The following is a 14,964-nucleotide window of genomic DNA, read 5'->3' on the forward strand; positions in this document are numbered from 1 at the left end:
CTTTTTAATATGTTAGTTTATTTGTGGTTAGCAAATTACACTATTCAAAATGCATCCCGCTTACATTAATGAACTGTTGCTTTGATGCGTGCATGACTGTGCCGGCTCCATATAGCAGAGGCCCGGTACTGCCCAAAACATGAGGTAACTTGCTGGGATTTAACAAGCATTTTCAACGCCATTAGGATTTTGGCTCTAAATGGTCACAACATTGGCTTTGTCAATGGGTTTTTCATGGGCATTTACATGCCAAATTAGCCATGGGAGTAGGAAAGCATTAGTGGCCATCTTGGAAAGTGCTTTCCCATTGCAAGATTCCTGCTGATGCATTTGTATGTGCCATGATGCATACATGCGTGTATGTCTTGATGCAGGTATGCTCATTGTACATTGACACACAAGTGGAGATTTTAACATTTCTAATTTAACGTTCTAACATGACAAAAGGCCATTGGAAAACAGTGAGCTAAAAGCAAAAAAGAAATGGTACACCAGCACAACAAAGAAAGAAAGCAGTTCAGATTACTTTTGCGAACGGGAAAAAGCCTTTTGGGATGTATCATCCCAAATGGCCCTCCCGAAAAAGGGAATCGCAAAATTTGCGATTCCTTAATTTGCGAAAGCATTTAAGGAATCGCAAATTGCGATTCCTTAAATGCGATGTAAAAAGCACCCAAGTTGTGCGATTTCTCCGTAAGAAATCGCAAATTACCACCAACTTCAAGTTGGTGGTAATTTACGATTTCTTTGAAAAATGCACTTTTATGCATTTTTCAAAGTGCCATGTGGCGCACATACATGCCCTTAGGGCATGTATGTTCGCACATGTGCACACATGCACATTTCAGGGGTGCAACAGGGTGTCCATTAGACACCCTTGCACCCTTGAAATTGCATTCTCAATTTGTGATTCTCTAATTGAGAATCACAAATTGAGAATGTCTTCCTATTCATTCCTATGGGCCTCTAGGCCCATAGGTATGAATAGGGAAGTATTCCTTAATTGCGAATCGCAATTTGCGATTCGCAATTAAGGAGTATGTAGGATTCGCAAAATTATTTGCAAATCCTACATACATAGTGTTTTGCGATTCTCAAATAGCGATTCTCTAAAAATCGCTATTTGAGAATCGCAAATGTATCCTTTGATACATATGCCCCTAAGTAGCTCGAAAGCTCTGGTAAAAATAAATAAATAAATACAAAAATGTGAGCCAGGTAGTGGGACATGAAGCAGCACAGGGAGGAGGACATGGAGTTTCAGGGAGAGGTAAGACGAGTAAATACAGAGAGTGGGTGGGGGCAGAGAGGAGGTTCGAGTGGGGGAGAGGCTGAGTAAAACACTGGCCCTCAAATGGATTGTGGGAACCAATGAAATAATGGAGTGCCTCCAGGGCAGCAAAGGAGGGATACTGCTCATCCAGTCAGAACAGAGTGAGACTCAACTGCTCTCGTGTGGGACAAACATAGGGATTGGGAAGAAAGCCATAAAACCAAGAGCATACGCTCGAGATAGACTACATCCCATATCATTATGAGCAAGGCTGACCCAGAGCCCATTCTGAGTATGTTTTATATATTGGTAAAAATAAGTCCGCCTAAAAATGGCCGACTTGTCACAGCCAGGTGATTGCACATAAAGTAAAGGTTTTCCACCAAAACATTGACTACAAAACATCGTATGGCCAAAGTATCCTGGCTTAAATATCAAGTACCAAAATATCCTGAAGTTTAGAATGTATAGGTAGGTATAGGGAGGTTTATATAGATAGATACAAGTTTGCTGTGCTAAACTTCATGTAAACTGGTACCTAAAGGCTGAAAAGTCCCCGAGATGTTCAACCATCCTCAATGTCTATCTCCCTGGGTCACTCATTTGAACTTTTACACTAAATACTTTTTGATTGGTAAAGGCAATGTTTATCAGAAGCTTTTATGGGGTCAGGAACCAAAACCTTTGAGAAGCCTGTCTTTGGTTTCAGATGAAAGGAGCAGTTCCTAATTAAGAAGACATTTACTCTGGTGAAAAATAAAGGCACAGTATTTGCACCACCCAGTGGTAATGCCTTGTTAACTGCATCAAGAAGGAACAGGTCATCCCTTCTGTATCATTATTTAGAAACATCTTGTAACAGGAGAGCAGCAGAGGTGTAACCAGGAGCGGTCACTAGGGATATGTAGTGCTGGGGCGGGGGGGATGATTACAAAAAACTAAAAAATAAAGAAAAGTAAAGCTCACTTACCTGCCAGTCGCCGCCTCTCCTCCGTCCTCTTCTGTAGTCTAGTGGATGCAGGAAGCACAAAGGGCCCCCAGACTCTGCTAGCCAACTACGACGCTGTTGTCACCAGTAAGACAGCAGTGTTGTGATTGGTCTGAGCGCCCTGGTTCGGAACTCAGACAGGGAGTGAGAGCTTGTGCATGTTTTTCACCCAGCCTTGCTAAGCGTGCATGACGGTTTTGCCTGCCCAAGACGGCTGGCCAAACCGTCATGCGCACTTATGGTGCAGCAACCACTACTCCTCCCTGTGAGGACAGCCATGCCCCGCCTTACCCTAACCTGGCTCGGCTCCGTACAAAAATTAAAATGATAATAACATAACGTTATTAATGTTGCGTTATTATCATTCTATTTTTCCTCTGAACTCAGGGGGGAGAGGCTCCACCGCTTTAGAGGAGGAGCCATCACCGCGTGTAATGCAGACCCCTGCAGTGAAGGGGGTAACCGACCCTTCATGGGTCCCCAAGTCTTCAGAGGGCCCCGTTTCCCACAAGACCAATGAATATCTGTGTGATATAGGAGACTAAAGGGCCTCTCTTCAAATTCTGCTGGGGGCCCCATCATTTTGCGATACGCCACTGGAGAACAGGGTCTCAAAATACACAGGACCGTTGGCGACGGGTCCCGGGTGCCATTCCCTTGTGTCAGCCCTATTAACCGTAGCACATGTAAGCATTTTGTCAAGTGGTTCTAGGCACAGCGCGGTCCCAACAAGGCAAAGCAGCTTTGGAGGGGAATATGTGTGTCAGGCCTGTGAAACCTGCGTATGCGTGGTTTTGTTCTCACTGCCACAGTATATAAACCGACGTCCGACTTATTTGTTCTACATTCAGAAGTGATAATTGGCTACAACCTCTGCAGGAGGCAAAGAAAAGACTCTTTGACAAGTGTTCTAAATCGACCCCTCGCCTCTCATAAAACATTTCCGCCCACGTCAGCGCCAGGCGCGTCGTTACTGAAGCACACATGCCTGGCAATACTTTGCTAACTGGAGTCTGTTCAAAATTGTATATTACAGAGATTTCTTTTGTTGAGAAGCTTGGCCTGGGGACACAAATCGTCAGCAGGGTCTGCTCAAGACGTGTTTTAGAGAGAGGCAGGATGCACTGTAAAAGTTTCTGCAAAAAGAAGACGCGCGCATGTGCTGGCGTGCTTAGTGGTATCGGCTTCAAGTGGAAAGATTGGCCCTCACCCATGTACTTTTATCAGAGCATAATGGAAGCCTCCTCATTTCCGACATGTCATTTGTGGCCACTTCATGGTGGGGCAGCCGTTTTCAGCCCACAGTCCTCTATGTTTAAAGATTTGGCCAGGCTAGTGACACGGGTGCCTTGTGACGTCAGCTGTAAACACAACACATTCCCTGGGTCCCTACAAAAATACTAACAGATGTTTAATGAAGTTCAATCTTACAGAACTGAGGGCAAAGTGCAAGGAACCAGGAATGGGGTGACAAATCGGAAATATCTTTAAGAAAGAATAATATATAGAATTATAGCTAGGTAACTCTCAGGTACGGGGATGTTGTTAACGGAGGGGTTCTGAGTGACATCAAGTAAGACAACAAGAGCAAAGCTCGATTTGTCTATGATGTGACTCAGAACTATGAGGTGAAAAACATTCCCATAACTCACAGTCACCCATCTATAATTTAACCCCTTGCATGCCCGCCCCTTTCCCCGCCCAGTGCCGCGCTTTGTATTAGCGGGCGGAGTTCATGACGAGCTGGACTCGTCATGGGCACAGCGCCACCGCAGCCCATGACGAGTCCAGCTCGTCATGGGCACTGAAGGGGTTAATGTTGCGTATGGTCCCCATGCTTAGGACTGCTACACTTAGGCAAAGAAGGGGAGGCGGGAGCCATACATAATATGGCCTCTCCTCCCTGGCCCAAATGTGAAAAATATACTTTACCTGCCATCCTTCACCAGCCCCCGCCACCTTCCCTGCCTTTCTTTCCTCTCCTGCAACTGTGCTTCCTGCTTACAGGCAAAGCAGACAAGCAGTGCTGTGCTGACAGGCTTTCCGGGAGGCCTGGCCACGTGGCCACCGGGCCAGTTAGGCTTTTACAGTGGGGTAACAATGGGTAGCACGTTTTAATCAATTGTTGCTATGTCATAGCAGTAACTTACCAGATCTGGTCTACACAATAGAGGCTTCTTGTGGAAGCCATGCATTACAATAGCGATGCTAGTTGTAATAATAATAGTTTTATTTAAAACTTCGCGTGGGACTTGTGTGTTTCTAAGCACTGTAAATCACTGGTGATGCTATCACTGAATTTCAGGTTACTCTATTTGCCCACCTCTGGAAGATGTGGCAGAATTAGAACTCACAGACCAATGGTCATGCCATGCTTCAGTGGCAGTAGCTTGTGGTGTTGAATATCATATATTTACAGAGGCAGCAAAGCCTGCTGTTGCCCTCTCTCGAAAACGTACACTCCAGCACGGGCCTGGGGCATACAGAGTATCTAGTTTAGCATAGCATTGTACTGGGCTGGACTGAGACTCGGAAGCAGCAGTGGCATAAATGTTCAGACCAGCCCCACTGCCTGCCAGCAATCCATCCACTCATCCTTCCATCCAGCCATCCATCCATTAATCCATCCATCCACCCATCCATCCATTAATCCATCCATCCATTAATCCGTCCATTCATCCATCCATCCATTCATTCTTTGGCCCTCTCCTTCTCTCTCCTACCTCTCTGATCTCTCTCCATCACTATCACACTCTCTCTCTCTGCCGGTATCTCTGCCTCCTGAAGTCCTTATGGTGCCATCCAGTATTACCCTCTTGGAGATAGAGAAAGTGACAGAGGTACTAGCAGCGGCCCTTGGCCCTCAAAAACCTGCTAATGATTCCATCCACCCAGGAAATGCTTGATAGGTAAAAGGATCAGTCTGACACTGGACTCAGAAGTGGTGGAAGGATATGTTAAGTGCATTACAATAGTTTGATAAAAACAAGAAGTGGGTGCAGTCCACCACAAACCACCAAAAACAGAAGGGGCTTGCACGAAGACATTCTTCAAAATACAAAATGTGGTTGGAAAGTTTCCACAAGTTGTTGGATCCCTACACATCATATGAAGAGTAATAATCTCCAACTCCAGAAAAGTGAAATATAAATTTTTCTTTGTAATACTATTTTTCCCTTTAAAAAGTCCTTTAATCTAGCTCTAAATAAAGACGCTCAAGTGACATGGAGTCTAGCATTAGGGCTGCTCAGTCAGTGCATTTTCTGTGTTGTTTCTGCACAATTATAATGAAGAGAACCAAGGGCCATATTTATGTCGAAGTGACGCAGCGCAGCACAGCAAGTAGCAACATGCAGCACACATAGAAAAAGGAAACGAGGAAAAATAAAGATCTTTCTCCTCGTCACCCCTCCCCTGGGAAGACGTAGCATTTTGACGCATTCCTAGGTTTACCAGTTCTAGTAAATCTAGGAAAGCGTCAACATCGATGGGAGTTGCGTGAAGTCAGTCAGGGCCACGCAAAGTGGCTTCATAAATCTAATTTTTGAGTTGCGTCATGCAATCACCATGCTGCATTGTGCTAGTACGATGCAACTGGCCTCATAAATATTACCTTAAATTTGATTGGTAGTGAAAGAAACGACTTGCGCAGAAGATGTGGGACGCGCACAATGACCGAGCTTCAAACCGCTTGTTAGGCTTGTGAACCGATATAATAGGGAGAAGTACCTGAGAGAACAGATCTGTAGATGGCGCGGCCCTGCTCTTGGCTCCAGTGCTGCAATGCCTGTCCACCTACGCCATTTGAAAGCTACAGAGGAGCCGGGTGGAGGAGACCGAGGAGGTCATAGGTCTGGAACTTCCTATGCTAAGCTGTTCTGGCACTGGACTCAAGAAAAAACACAGATCCACAGCCAAAACAAATGTGTGCAGCGACTCTATCAGATATGAGGTAACAGCATGTCATGGCGACGGGAAAAAGGAGCGTCTGGTTTTGATTCCGAATCAGTAGACTTGTTCCAGGCCAAATGTTTTGAAATCAGTTTTGAACACAAAACAGACGTTCACAAGTTCCCACAAAGTAATCCCATTTATTTAAACTAATTATGGGACTCTTCACTGGCCCAAAAAATAAAAATGCTTAACGTGCTCGTAAAATAAAGTTCCTCAGTTCTAGAACTTCGCAGTGGTCTGCGGCCCATATCATTTCCTAAAATTGCTCTGAACAGAAGGGCAGAAACCGTAGTTACTGCAGCGTGCACTCGGAACCTGAATTTATTACCCAACTCTTTCATTTGAGAGCACGACAAAATGGCAGATCTCAACAATGTCAATTTCTTCATGGTAGCATGACAAAATAGCAGAAGAAACTGAGATATGGGTTTTGCTTCCCTTGCCCAGTCACATTTTCCATTTGATAACGAAAGCCTCTGGGCTCGTAGGTTGTATTTGAGATGGGGGTTCTGGTTCTGCCGGGCAGACCTTTCCAGATTGACTGCACTTTGTTATTTTTGGAAGGGGTTTTGGGCATCATATAAAATTTCGGCCATTAATGAGCAGTAAAAAGTTCAAGCACATGCTATTGTTCTAACTAGTGGCTGGAAGGGTTGACTTCTATTTGATTTCTCCAACCCTTAAGGCTCTCTCCTAAGAGAAATGGAGGCAGGGATTGTGACCAGATATCTTGTGTACTAGTAGACATTATAGCACAGTCAACTGAGCTGTGCATCTTGCTTCCCAAGATGGAGTCACGGTGCAGATATTAAGTCAGCCCCTGGATAGCATAATAATATATGTATTGAATAGTAATGTGCCTTAGTGAATTTAGATCTAGAAGGTCCTTGAACACTGGCCTAATATTTGAAATGGAGCTGGTTTGTGATGGTGAGAACGCCTATTTGGCTTTCCTAAAGTCTGGGCAACTGGAGACAAAAGGACAACCTCGCTGCACAATATGAACCACGTTATACAAGCAGTTTCCATCACCTCTTCTTCATATATTTTGTCATGTGGCATTGTATTGTCTGGTGGGAACACATAAAGAGATACAGTAAACTTACTACAAAAGTCATATGGGGTCAGGGGGCTGATTTAAAGTACATGTCGCAAACATTCACAAACAACAGAGTGTCCTTTTCCATCCCACATCCTCTAGTTATGTGATCACCGGTTCATGTTCTGCATCCCGCCCACCAGAAAGTCATTCTCCTTGTCTCTGTTATCCCAAGTTTTCATCAGATGATGCTGCCCCCCACTTCTCGCTAACCAGAACTTGGATATCTGAAATCACTAACCTAGCTATCTACCAAACTATATTTTAGGGCTGCACATTGTATTGTATTGCAATTATGTTTATATAGCACTTCCTACCTCGGACAAGGCGTTGAAGTACTTTACATGAATCATGAAAATACTATCCATATATAACCTTGGAATAAAACCTTTCAGATGGCGAACCCTTCCCTGATGCCCTTATTGACTGATACACCAGCACAGTCATGTTTTAAATCAATGTACTGTCATGGTGTGCTACACATGTTTAGTATGTTTACAAGGGACATTCCGTTGCTGCACATTGCACAGTGGCCGCCAGTCTACAGACCATGTTTTTATCTTTGCAGCAATATGAGAACTGGAGACCCAACCAACCAGACAGCTTCTTTTCTGCCGGAGAAGACTGCGTGGTGATCATCTGGCATGAAAATGGCCAATGGAATGATGTGCCTTGCAACTACCATCTCACCTACACATGCAAAAAGGGGACAGGTAGGCACGAGTGTTCCACCAGCTGCTTGTGACTATGAGGAGAACAACATGTAGACAAAAGAGTTCATTAAGCTATGTAAAGGAAAAAACATTTATTCCTAGTCACGTTAACTCAATTTATTGTTTTAAAAATGTGAAAAACTGATGATAGTACCTCATGTTTGAGTTCGAATTTAAGGTAAATTATAACTGTAGTTCCTTGTGTCTATTCATCCCTGTCATGGCCGATAGCATGCAGAGCTTAAAGAAATATAAATAACAATGGCAAAAGCATGTGTTCATCAGTTGGAGTTTTAAATTTTTCGTTTATACAAGTAGTCTTGTGCTTTAATTCTACACTTGGAGGCACACATTGAATATTTCTTCATCTACCATTTGCACAGACTGGGATACAGGACTGTAACTTAGTAGCATAGAGGTTACTGTTGCTGAATGGCGAGACTTTGGTGGTTGTCAGTGATTGGCATTTCTGGGAAGAGGTTCTGATTCGTGGCTTGCAGCTTTATTTATCATGAAGGGAGAAGTGTGACAAAAACATGGGAGTGACATTGACACTGTGTGCCATTTTGAAAGGATTCCGGAATTCCGGATAGGAAAAATAGAGAGAGAGCGAGTAAGTATGTGTGGACCTTGTAAGTAAACAATGAATGATAAGAGTGCATGCAGTCATTACTAAATTACCTTAAACTAAAGATATGCTTAATTTTTTAGCGTCTGTATTCGGATAGTTAAATCATAGGGCCAACGAACAGCATGTCTATTGTTAATGGCAACTCTATAAAGTATGGCTTTAATTCTGAGTTCAAGCTACGTTTGGGTGATATAAATTCATGCAGTATGGTTCAATTGACTCAGAAAGCAAGCCCTAGAAAACCATATCTTACCACCTGAACCAATGCAATTTTTTTAAATTTCTTCCAGTGGCCTGTGGCCAACCCCCCATTGTGGAAAATGCCAAAACGTTTGGAAGAATGAAGCCCCGTTATGAGGTTAACTCTATGATCAGATACCACTGCAGGGAAGGATTCATCCAACGACACATGCCCACCATCCGCTGCAGAGGAGATGGACGATGGGACTTCCCAAAAGTTACCTGCCTGAACAGTGAGTGCTCAAGCATTGTGGCATATTTATTGGAACCAGCATTAAATATGATTCACAGAATTAAATTTCTTCTTTTCTCACTTTTCAGCATCCACCTTCCAAAGGAGTATGTCTAAGAACTATTACTATAAATTTTCTCCGCCAGAGAAGAAGATCCCGCTCAACACTCAGAAACACTATCACCGCTGGATCAAGACGTGGCAAGACTCACCACGCTGAGCGCGCCAAGCGCCACGTGGAGAACGTTCGTTGTCATCATTCCTGCCAAAGTCCTGACTAACTGTGCCTTTCCTGTCAGTTATAGAAGTATTATCAGACGGTTAAGAAAGTACGGACTTCAGTGTTTTTAACACAAGTTAGCGAGCCTATTGACGGTCAAAATGAAAGTAAAAGAAAAAAAATATTAGCAAAATGCACAGCAAGCAAACTGAACTTCTTCCAGTCGACCTGAATTTTGTGTCTCATTTCATTTATGCCACCAGCTGGGACCATTTTCTAAGATATGAACCTTTCGCCTGTAATATTTAATGCACCCAATGTTAGCACAGATGAAAATGTAAATAAGATGATTTAATGATATTTCAATGTTTTGTTTTTATCCTGTATATAAAATGAAGAGTCACATGAAGTTCGGGCATATTTAATGATGGTCACATGACCTAGTCTGAATTTGATCATTAAGTAAGCAGTGATCAGGCTGGAATTGAATTCGGTGACCATAGCGAACTGTGCATGGCTCAGGCAAATCTTTCCAGATGGAAATAATCATTTGTGTCAATTCTTCCTGTAACATGCATACCAAGCTAGATGGCCCAATTTCTTTTTTTTGGGGGGTGGGGGGAGGTCCAGTGCTTAGACACACAGTGATATCCAGTCTCTCGGGACAGATCTGTGCAACCTTTCTTCTGTTCATTCCAGCTGCCTCGTCTGCCAGAGGCGATCAACAGATGTTTTTTTCTTCCATGAGTAGTGTACTCTTTAGAAAGTATAATGCTTACACAGTTCATAACTGGGCCTTGCAACCATTTTTGGAAATTGGCGCCATGTGGGACGCTCAGTGCCAATCACTTTCTCATGTGCTATGCACATGGATCTATGTTTGCTGCCTTGCCTCATGCATATTGCAATGGGGCAGTGCCATCCCACCCAGTGGTGGGAACATCCATAATGTGTTGGCCTGTTGACGGTGCCAGGCTTCTATATTGCAGCTTTGTGGTGCATTGCGTGTGTTTGGGGCTGTAAACCCTAAAAAGTGAGCTTGCTTCATTTGTTGTCCAATGAACACAGCATATTCGTTTTGTTTTTCACATTGCATTGAGGGTTTTTGTGTGAAATGTGCTTTTCCTTGCCTCCCTTGCAATCATTACAAACTAAACCATGACGCAACACACAGGAGCAATATCTGTGCACTTACTGGCACAGTATGAGGCAAACAGTGCCCCATTTTCTGGTTGTTCAGAAGTCCCTTTATGGGGGTGCATTGTTGTGGTGCTCAGTGAAATGCATCACTGTAATACCGCCTTTCTGTACATAAAGTCACTTTTATAGTATTTCTTATTTCAAGCAAAACAAGTTTCAGCCTAAAATTTCAGTCCTGTCTCTTAGTACATAAAACACTCTATTTTCAACCCAAAGCAGCATTGTCTTTTTAACCGGCTTCCAAAACACTAACCATAGTTTGCTTCAGATATTTGCTTTTCAAAAAGGGAAAGACCTCGTTTTTTGTAAAAAAAAAAAAAAAGAAAGATAAGAAAAGGTAAACAATTTTGTACATATAATCATTTCTAATTCGTTTTTTAAATAAAATAATGAATGTTGGTGTGTGAATGTTGCAGTAGTAAAACATAGATAAATAATTAAAGTAAGCCATAGTGATTTAATTTATTGGAATGTATTTTGATGTAAAAATAAAAAATAGGTCAATTGTTTTGGCAGCTACTTTTCAGTATTAGGCCCTAGACCAAGGCTCATTTATTTGAAAAATGGCCCCGGCCGCTCACTGACTGCAGTCACCACTGGTAAACGACAGTGAATGTACCTCGGAAAATCGCTGCAGTGTGGGCGATTGAGAACCTGTCATACCAGACCTTGCTTGCTCATTCGTAGTGCTTTTCGCTCGCGCTAAATCAAATTTTACCCCTAAAAGCAGAGACCGTCCAATACGGTCCAATTTGTTAACACTGTTAAGGGAGTCTGTGCGACAGTCAACCAACCGCTAAGTATATTTGTTATTGCCTCGTGAACCCCTGCTGCTTTTTGGCCGCACACTTGGTGCTCTGTGATTGGTTGCTAAGTTGCTAACATCGAATAGCTGCCTACCGTCTCCTCTAAATAGTCCTATCCAATCTCACCTTTCACTTTTCCTGCACCAATCTTATTTAGCCATGCCCAGTGGCATTTTCTCCCAATATTCGAATGTGTGGGCGAGTCCATACGATGTAGGCTCCTGTTCCTCAACGACACGCACCAGTGCAGTCCCGCAAGGTGCCCCCCTATTCTAAATAAATCCCCCTATGGCTTTCTTTGTCTAATTCGATTGTGTGGTTTGAACGCGTGTTTTTGTATTTCTACTCATGTCTATACTTGATGCGGTACTATCATATTTTGTTTAAATATTTCTGATATGTCAGCATTAGTCGTACTGTGAGGGTGTGAAGAGTGTTGCAATTTGTGTGTATTTAATTGAGGGGCACAATAATGAGAATACTGATTTTACGCTGTTGCGTGCCATGGTGTAGAGCCTCTGTTTTACCCTGTACCAAAGCATGACAAAAAACAGCTCAAATTAACTGCCCTTCGGAATGCAGGTTTTTAATAAACAAAATGACATGTTAACCGTATTAATAAAAAGTATCAATGGGGTCTCTGCAGCTGACGAATGCACTTTTGCCACGATGTATTGATATGAGCGTCATTGTTACGTGCAACTGTTGCGCTCACATCACAGTAGGGCACAATACATGTTACCATGTCGGCCAGGGGCATGTGACACCGCACAGGACATTATTTATGGAGCAGTATCATAACGTGCTAAAGAATAGCACGGTCCTCAGCTTTCCATTCTATTGTCCCCAATGGGACTAACAAAGTAAATTTACATCTCAGCACTTTCCAGAGTGCAACTGACATCCACTGGGGCTTCCAGGCGCTTGCAAAATAATCATCAAAATACATAATTGTGATAAAAGTTAGGAGACAAGTTTAATCAAATACACTGCTCAAGTTTATTTTACTAGAAAGCTCCCCAGATGAGTTTGCTTGGTACTTAGCAAAACGTATGCAAAGCCTTCGCCACATAGCACCATATAACCAGATATGACAGTCCACAATAAAAAGCATGAACTTTGTGCTTAAGCGTTAGTGTGTGCCCACAGGAACACAAGCAGAAACCATGCATTGAGCAAACCAGGGACACATGCAAGCACATGCTTGGAAGGGCTGCCAATGTTTGTAAATTGTGCACTGGGTGCCGTGTATGTTATACATGAACTTTGCACATATGGTGTTATCATGCTAACTGCCTGGTTTTGGTATGAATCCACTGCGGATGGCAGGCGCCCTTCAAATGCTTTTTAAGACTCACAGTCAAATGAGCAGCAGCTATTGAAGTCAAGGCTTGCACATGTAGTTGTTTGCCATATTGGTATCCACAGTGAGTTTGCGGCACCGTCAAATTGTACACAAGCGCTTTGATGTCAGAAATTCCAGGCATGTTTCCTCCAAGAGAGGCCATCCCAGGAAGGAGCAAGCCTGACTACCACTAATGAGCTTATTTCACCGGTGCAAGTGTTAAAATAAAGATGCTAAATATGCAAAATGTGGGCTACTTTAGCACTATTAATATTGGCCTTAAGTTAGCAGATAATGTGTTTATATTCTTTTTCTACTCCACCACTAAGTTAATAGGTACCTCAGCGTATTTCCAATTCTTGTCTGTCTGTCTCCGTCATTTTGTTTTTATTCCTCTCTCTATCTCTCGCCCAGCCTCCATTTTGAGTTATGCCGCAGTGAGAATACATGTTCTTCTTTCCTGAACTCTTTAAACCTCAAACTTTTTAAACATGCCCACGTTGTACATAAACACAAGCATATTTACGCTCTTCTTATTATTAGAAGGGTTTAGAATATTTACTTATTTATTATTTTTTTTAGAATGATGGTTAGGAAGACATTCAGAAAAATAAATATCTAGTGATATTTCGAAAGGGCAGGGGCAAAGAGCTAATCCAAAAGGTGTGAACAAGTCCAAATTTGAGAGCCTATTGCCTGTGGTACTTTCAACTGGAACTTTATATTCGGTCATGTGGCTTCAGAGTCACAACATTTATTATGAATGCCTCATTAATGCCCTGTGAAATAAACAAGATGGCCGACCAGCATGCATGGGCGTACAGTATGATTTCCCTAGTAAATGTGTCAATGCAGATATGGTTTCTCAGAAAACATTGTAGCAATTGTCAAGTCATGCGAGAGCTCCAGTAAGTGCGCCCCAAGAGGTGTTTCAGGAGACCTGTATTTGTTTACGACGGTAATACTTCTTGTGTTGGCCGGTATGTTTTTCTACAATTACAATGCACATAATAACTTTTGCTGTATTTATATTATAAAGTGTATAGTGTATAATGTGAATGTCTGGGTTTTTGTGAATGAAAGTTGTACAACTTTGTAACTTTTATACATGCTTCTGTTCACCAAAGAAACCTAAAAAATCTTGTTTTGCTATATTGTGACTGGTCTCATTTTTTCAAAAATGTCTCTTGATGCACAGCGAATGTTGCGTGATGTTAAAACAAGCTAAGGGAGGACTAGGATTAGTGTAATCCTTTTGGTTTTCACTGAGATCAAATTGGGTGCTCCCTAGCGCAGCAAAGGTGCCAATCCTTGCTCGTACAGTATACCTATTGCATGGAATCACTCATTTTCTGATTTAAATGCCTCACTCACTTAGGGTGAAACTTTAATGAGAATTGATGGTCTTGAAGGCAGTGCTTAACCCCTTCAGTGCCCATGACGAGCTGGACTCGTCATGGGCTGCGGTGGCGCTGTGCCCATGACGAGTCCAGCTCGTCATGAACTCCGCCCGCTAATGGAAGGCGCGGCACTGGGCGGGGAAAGGGGCGGGCATGCAAGGGGTTAATGTGAGCTGATGTTTATATGTGGGCCTACCGGCATTTCTTTTTTGGATATCAGCACTTATTTCTTCTCCTCAGACTTTCACCCAGAGCAAAAGAGAGAAAAACACAGGGGGAAGAAGGAGGGAGAGAAAGACTCAAAATAGTGATAAATGGAGAAAGCAAGAATTAAAAGGAACCTGAAAGAGTGAGATAAAGAGGCAGGGAGTGCCTAGTGATGGATTAAAAAGGTATAAGGTGAAATCAAGACCATTTAACCTTGGTATTCGGCACCCCAATATTCGTAGAACTGGCTGTGGGCTTTGAACAAAACTTTGGACACCAGCACATATTATTTTACAAATTAACCACTGCTGTAGTTTCTGTGACCACGATGTGTATCTGTGGATTAAGTTATATCTTTGGGCAGCTCACTTACATATTAAGGACATTAGTTTTTGTACCTCCAAGATGTTAATAATAATATAAGAAATCCGAGCTCATTAAAACAGATCGTTATTTACTCCCTTGTAGCAATATGATTTTACTTTCTAGATTTCCTTTAGAAGACAATGTGTAAAAGTTTCGTAAAGAGTCATAAGAATGAATTAAGGTTGACACTTAAAGCAGTTTGCAATGTTTTACGGCTACGTTTTTGTAACTTTTAAACCAGGAGCCATTGAAGAACTGTCTGAGAACTAAATCCATCTGGAAAAGTAACA

General features: G+C 42.6%; 1 protein-coding gene across 1 annotated transcript in view; it reads left to right on the top strand.

Moving 5' to 3' along the window:
* Positions 1–10,886, top strand: part of VCAN (versican) — a 164,867-nt gene extending 153,981 nt beyond the window's left edge. Inside the window, exons 13-15 of the mRNA XM_085632423.1 lie at positions 7,883–8,027; positions 8,949–9,131; positions 9,220–10,886. Coding sequence (XP_085488549.1) covers positions 7,883–8,027; positions 8,949–9,131; positions 9,220–9,350 — 459 coding nt within the window. The 3' untranslated portion in view covers positions 9,351–10,886. The remainder of the gene's footprint in view (positions 1–7,882; positions 8,028–8,948; positions 9,132–9,219) is intronic.
* The last annotated feature ends 4,078 nt before the right edge of the window (positions 10,887–14,964 follow it).

The sequence above is a fragment of the Triturus cristatus genome, chromosome 2_1 (assembly GCF_964204655.1).
Source record: "Triturus cristatus chromosome 2_1, aTriCri1.1, whole genome shotgun sequence".
Taxonomy (NCBI): Eukaryota; Metazoa; Chordata; class Amphibia; order Caudata; family Salamandridae; genus Triturus; species Triturus cristatus.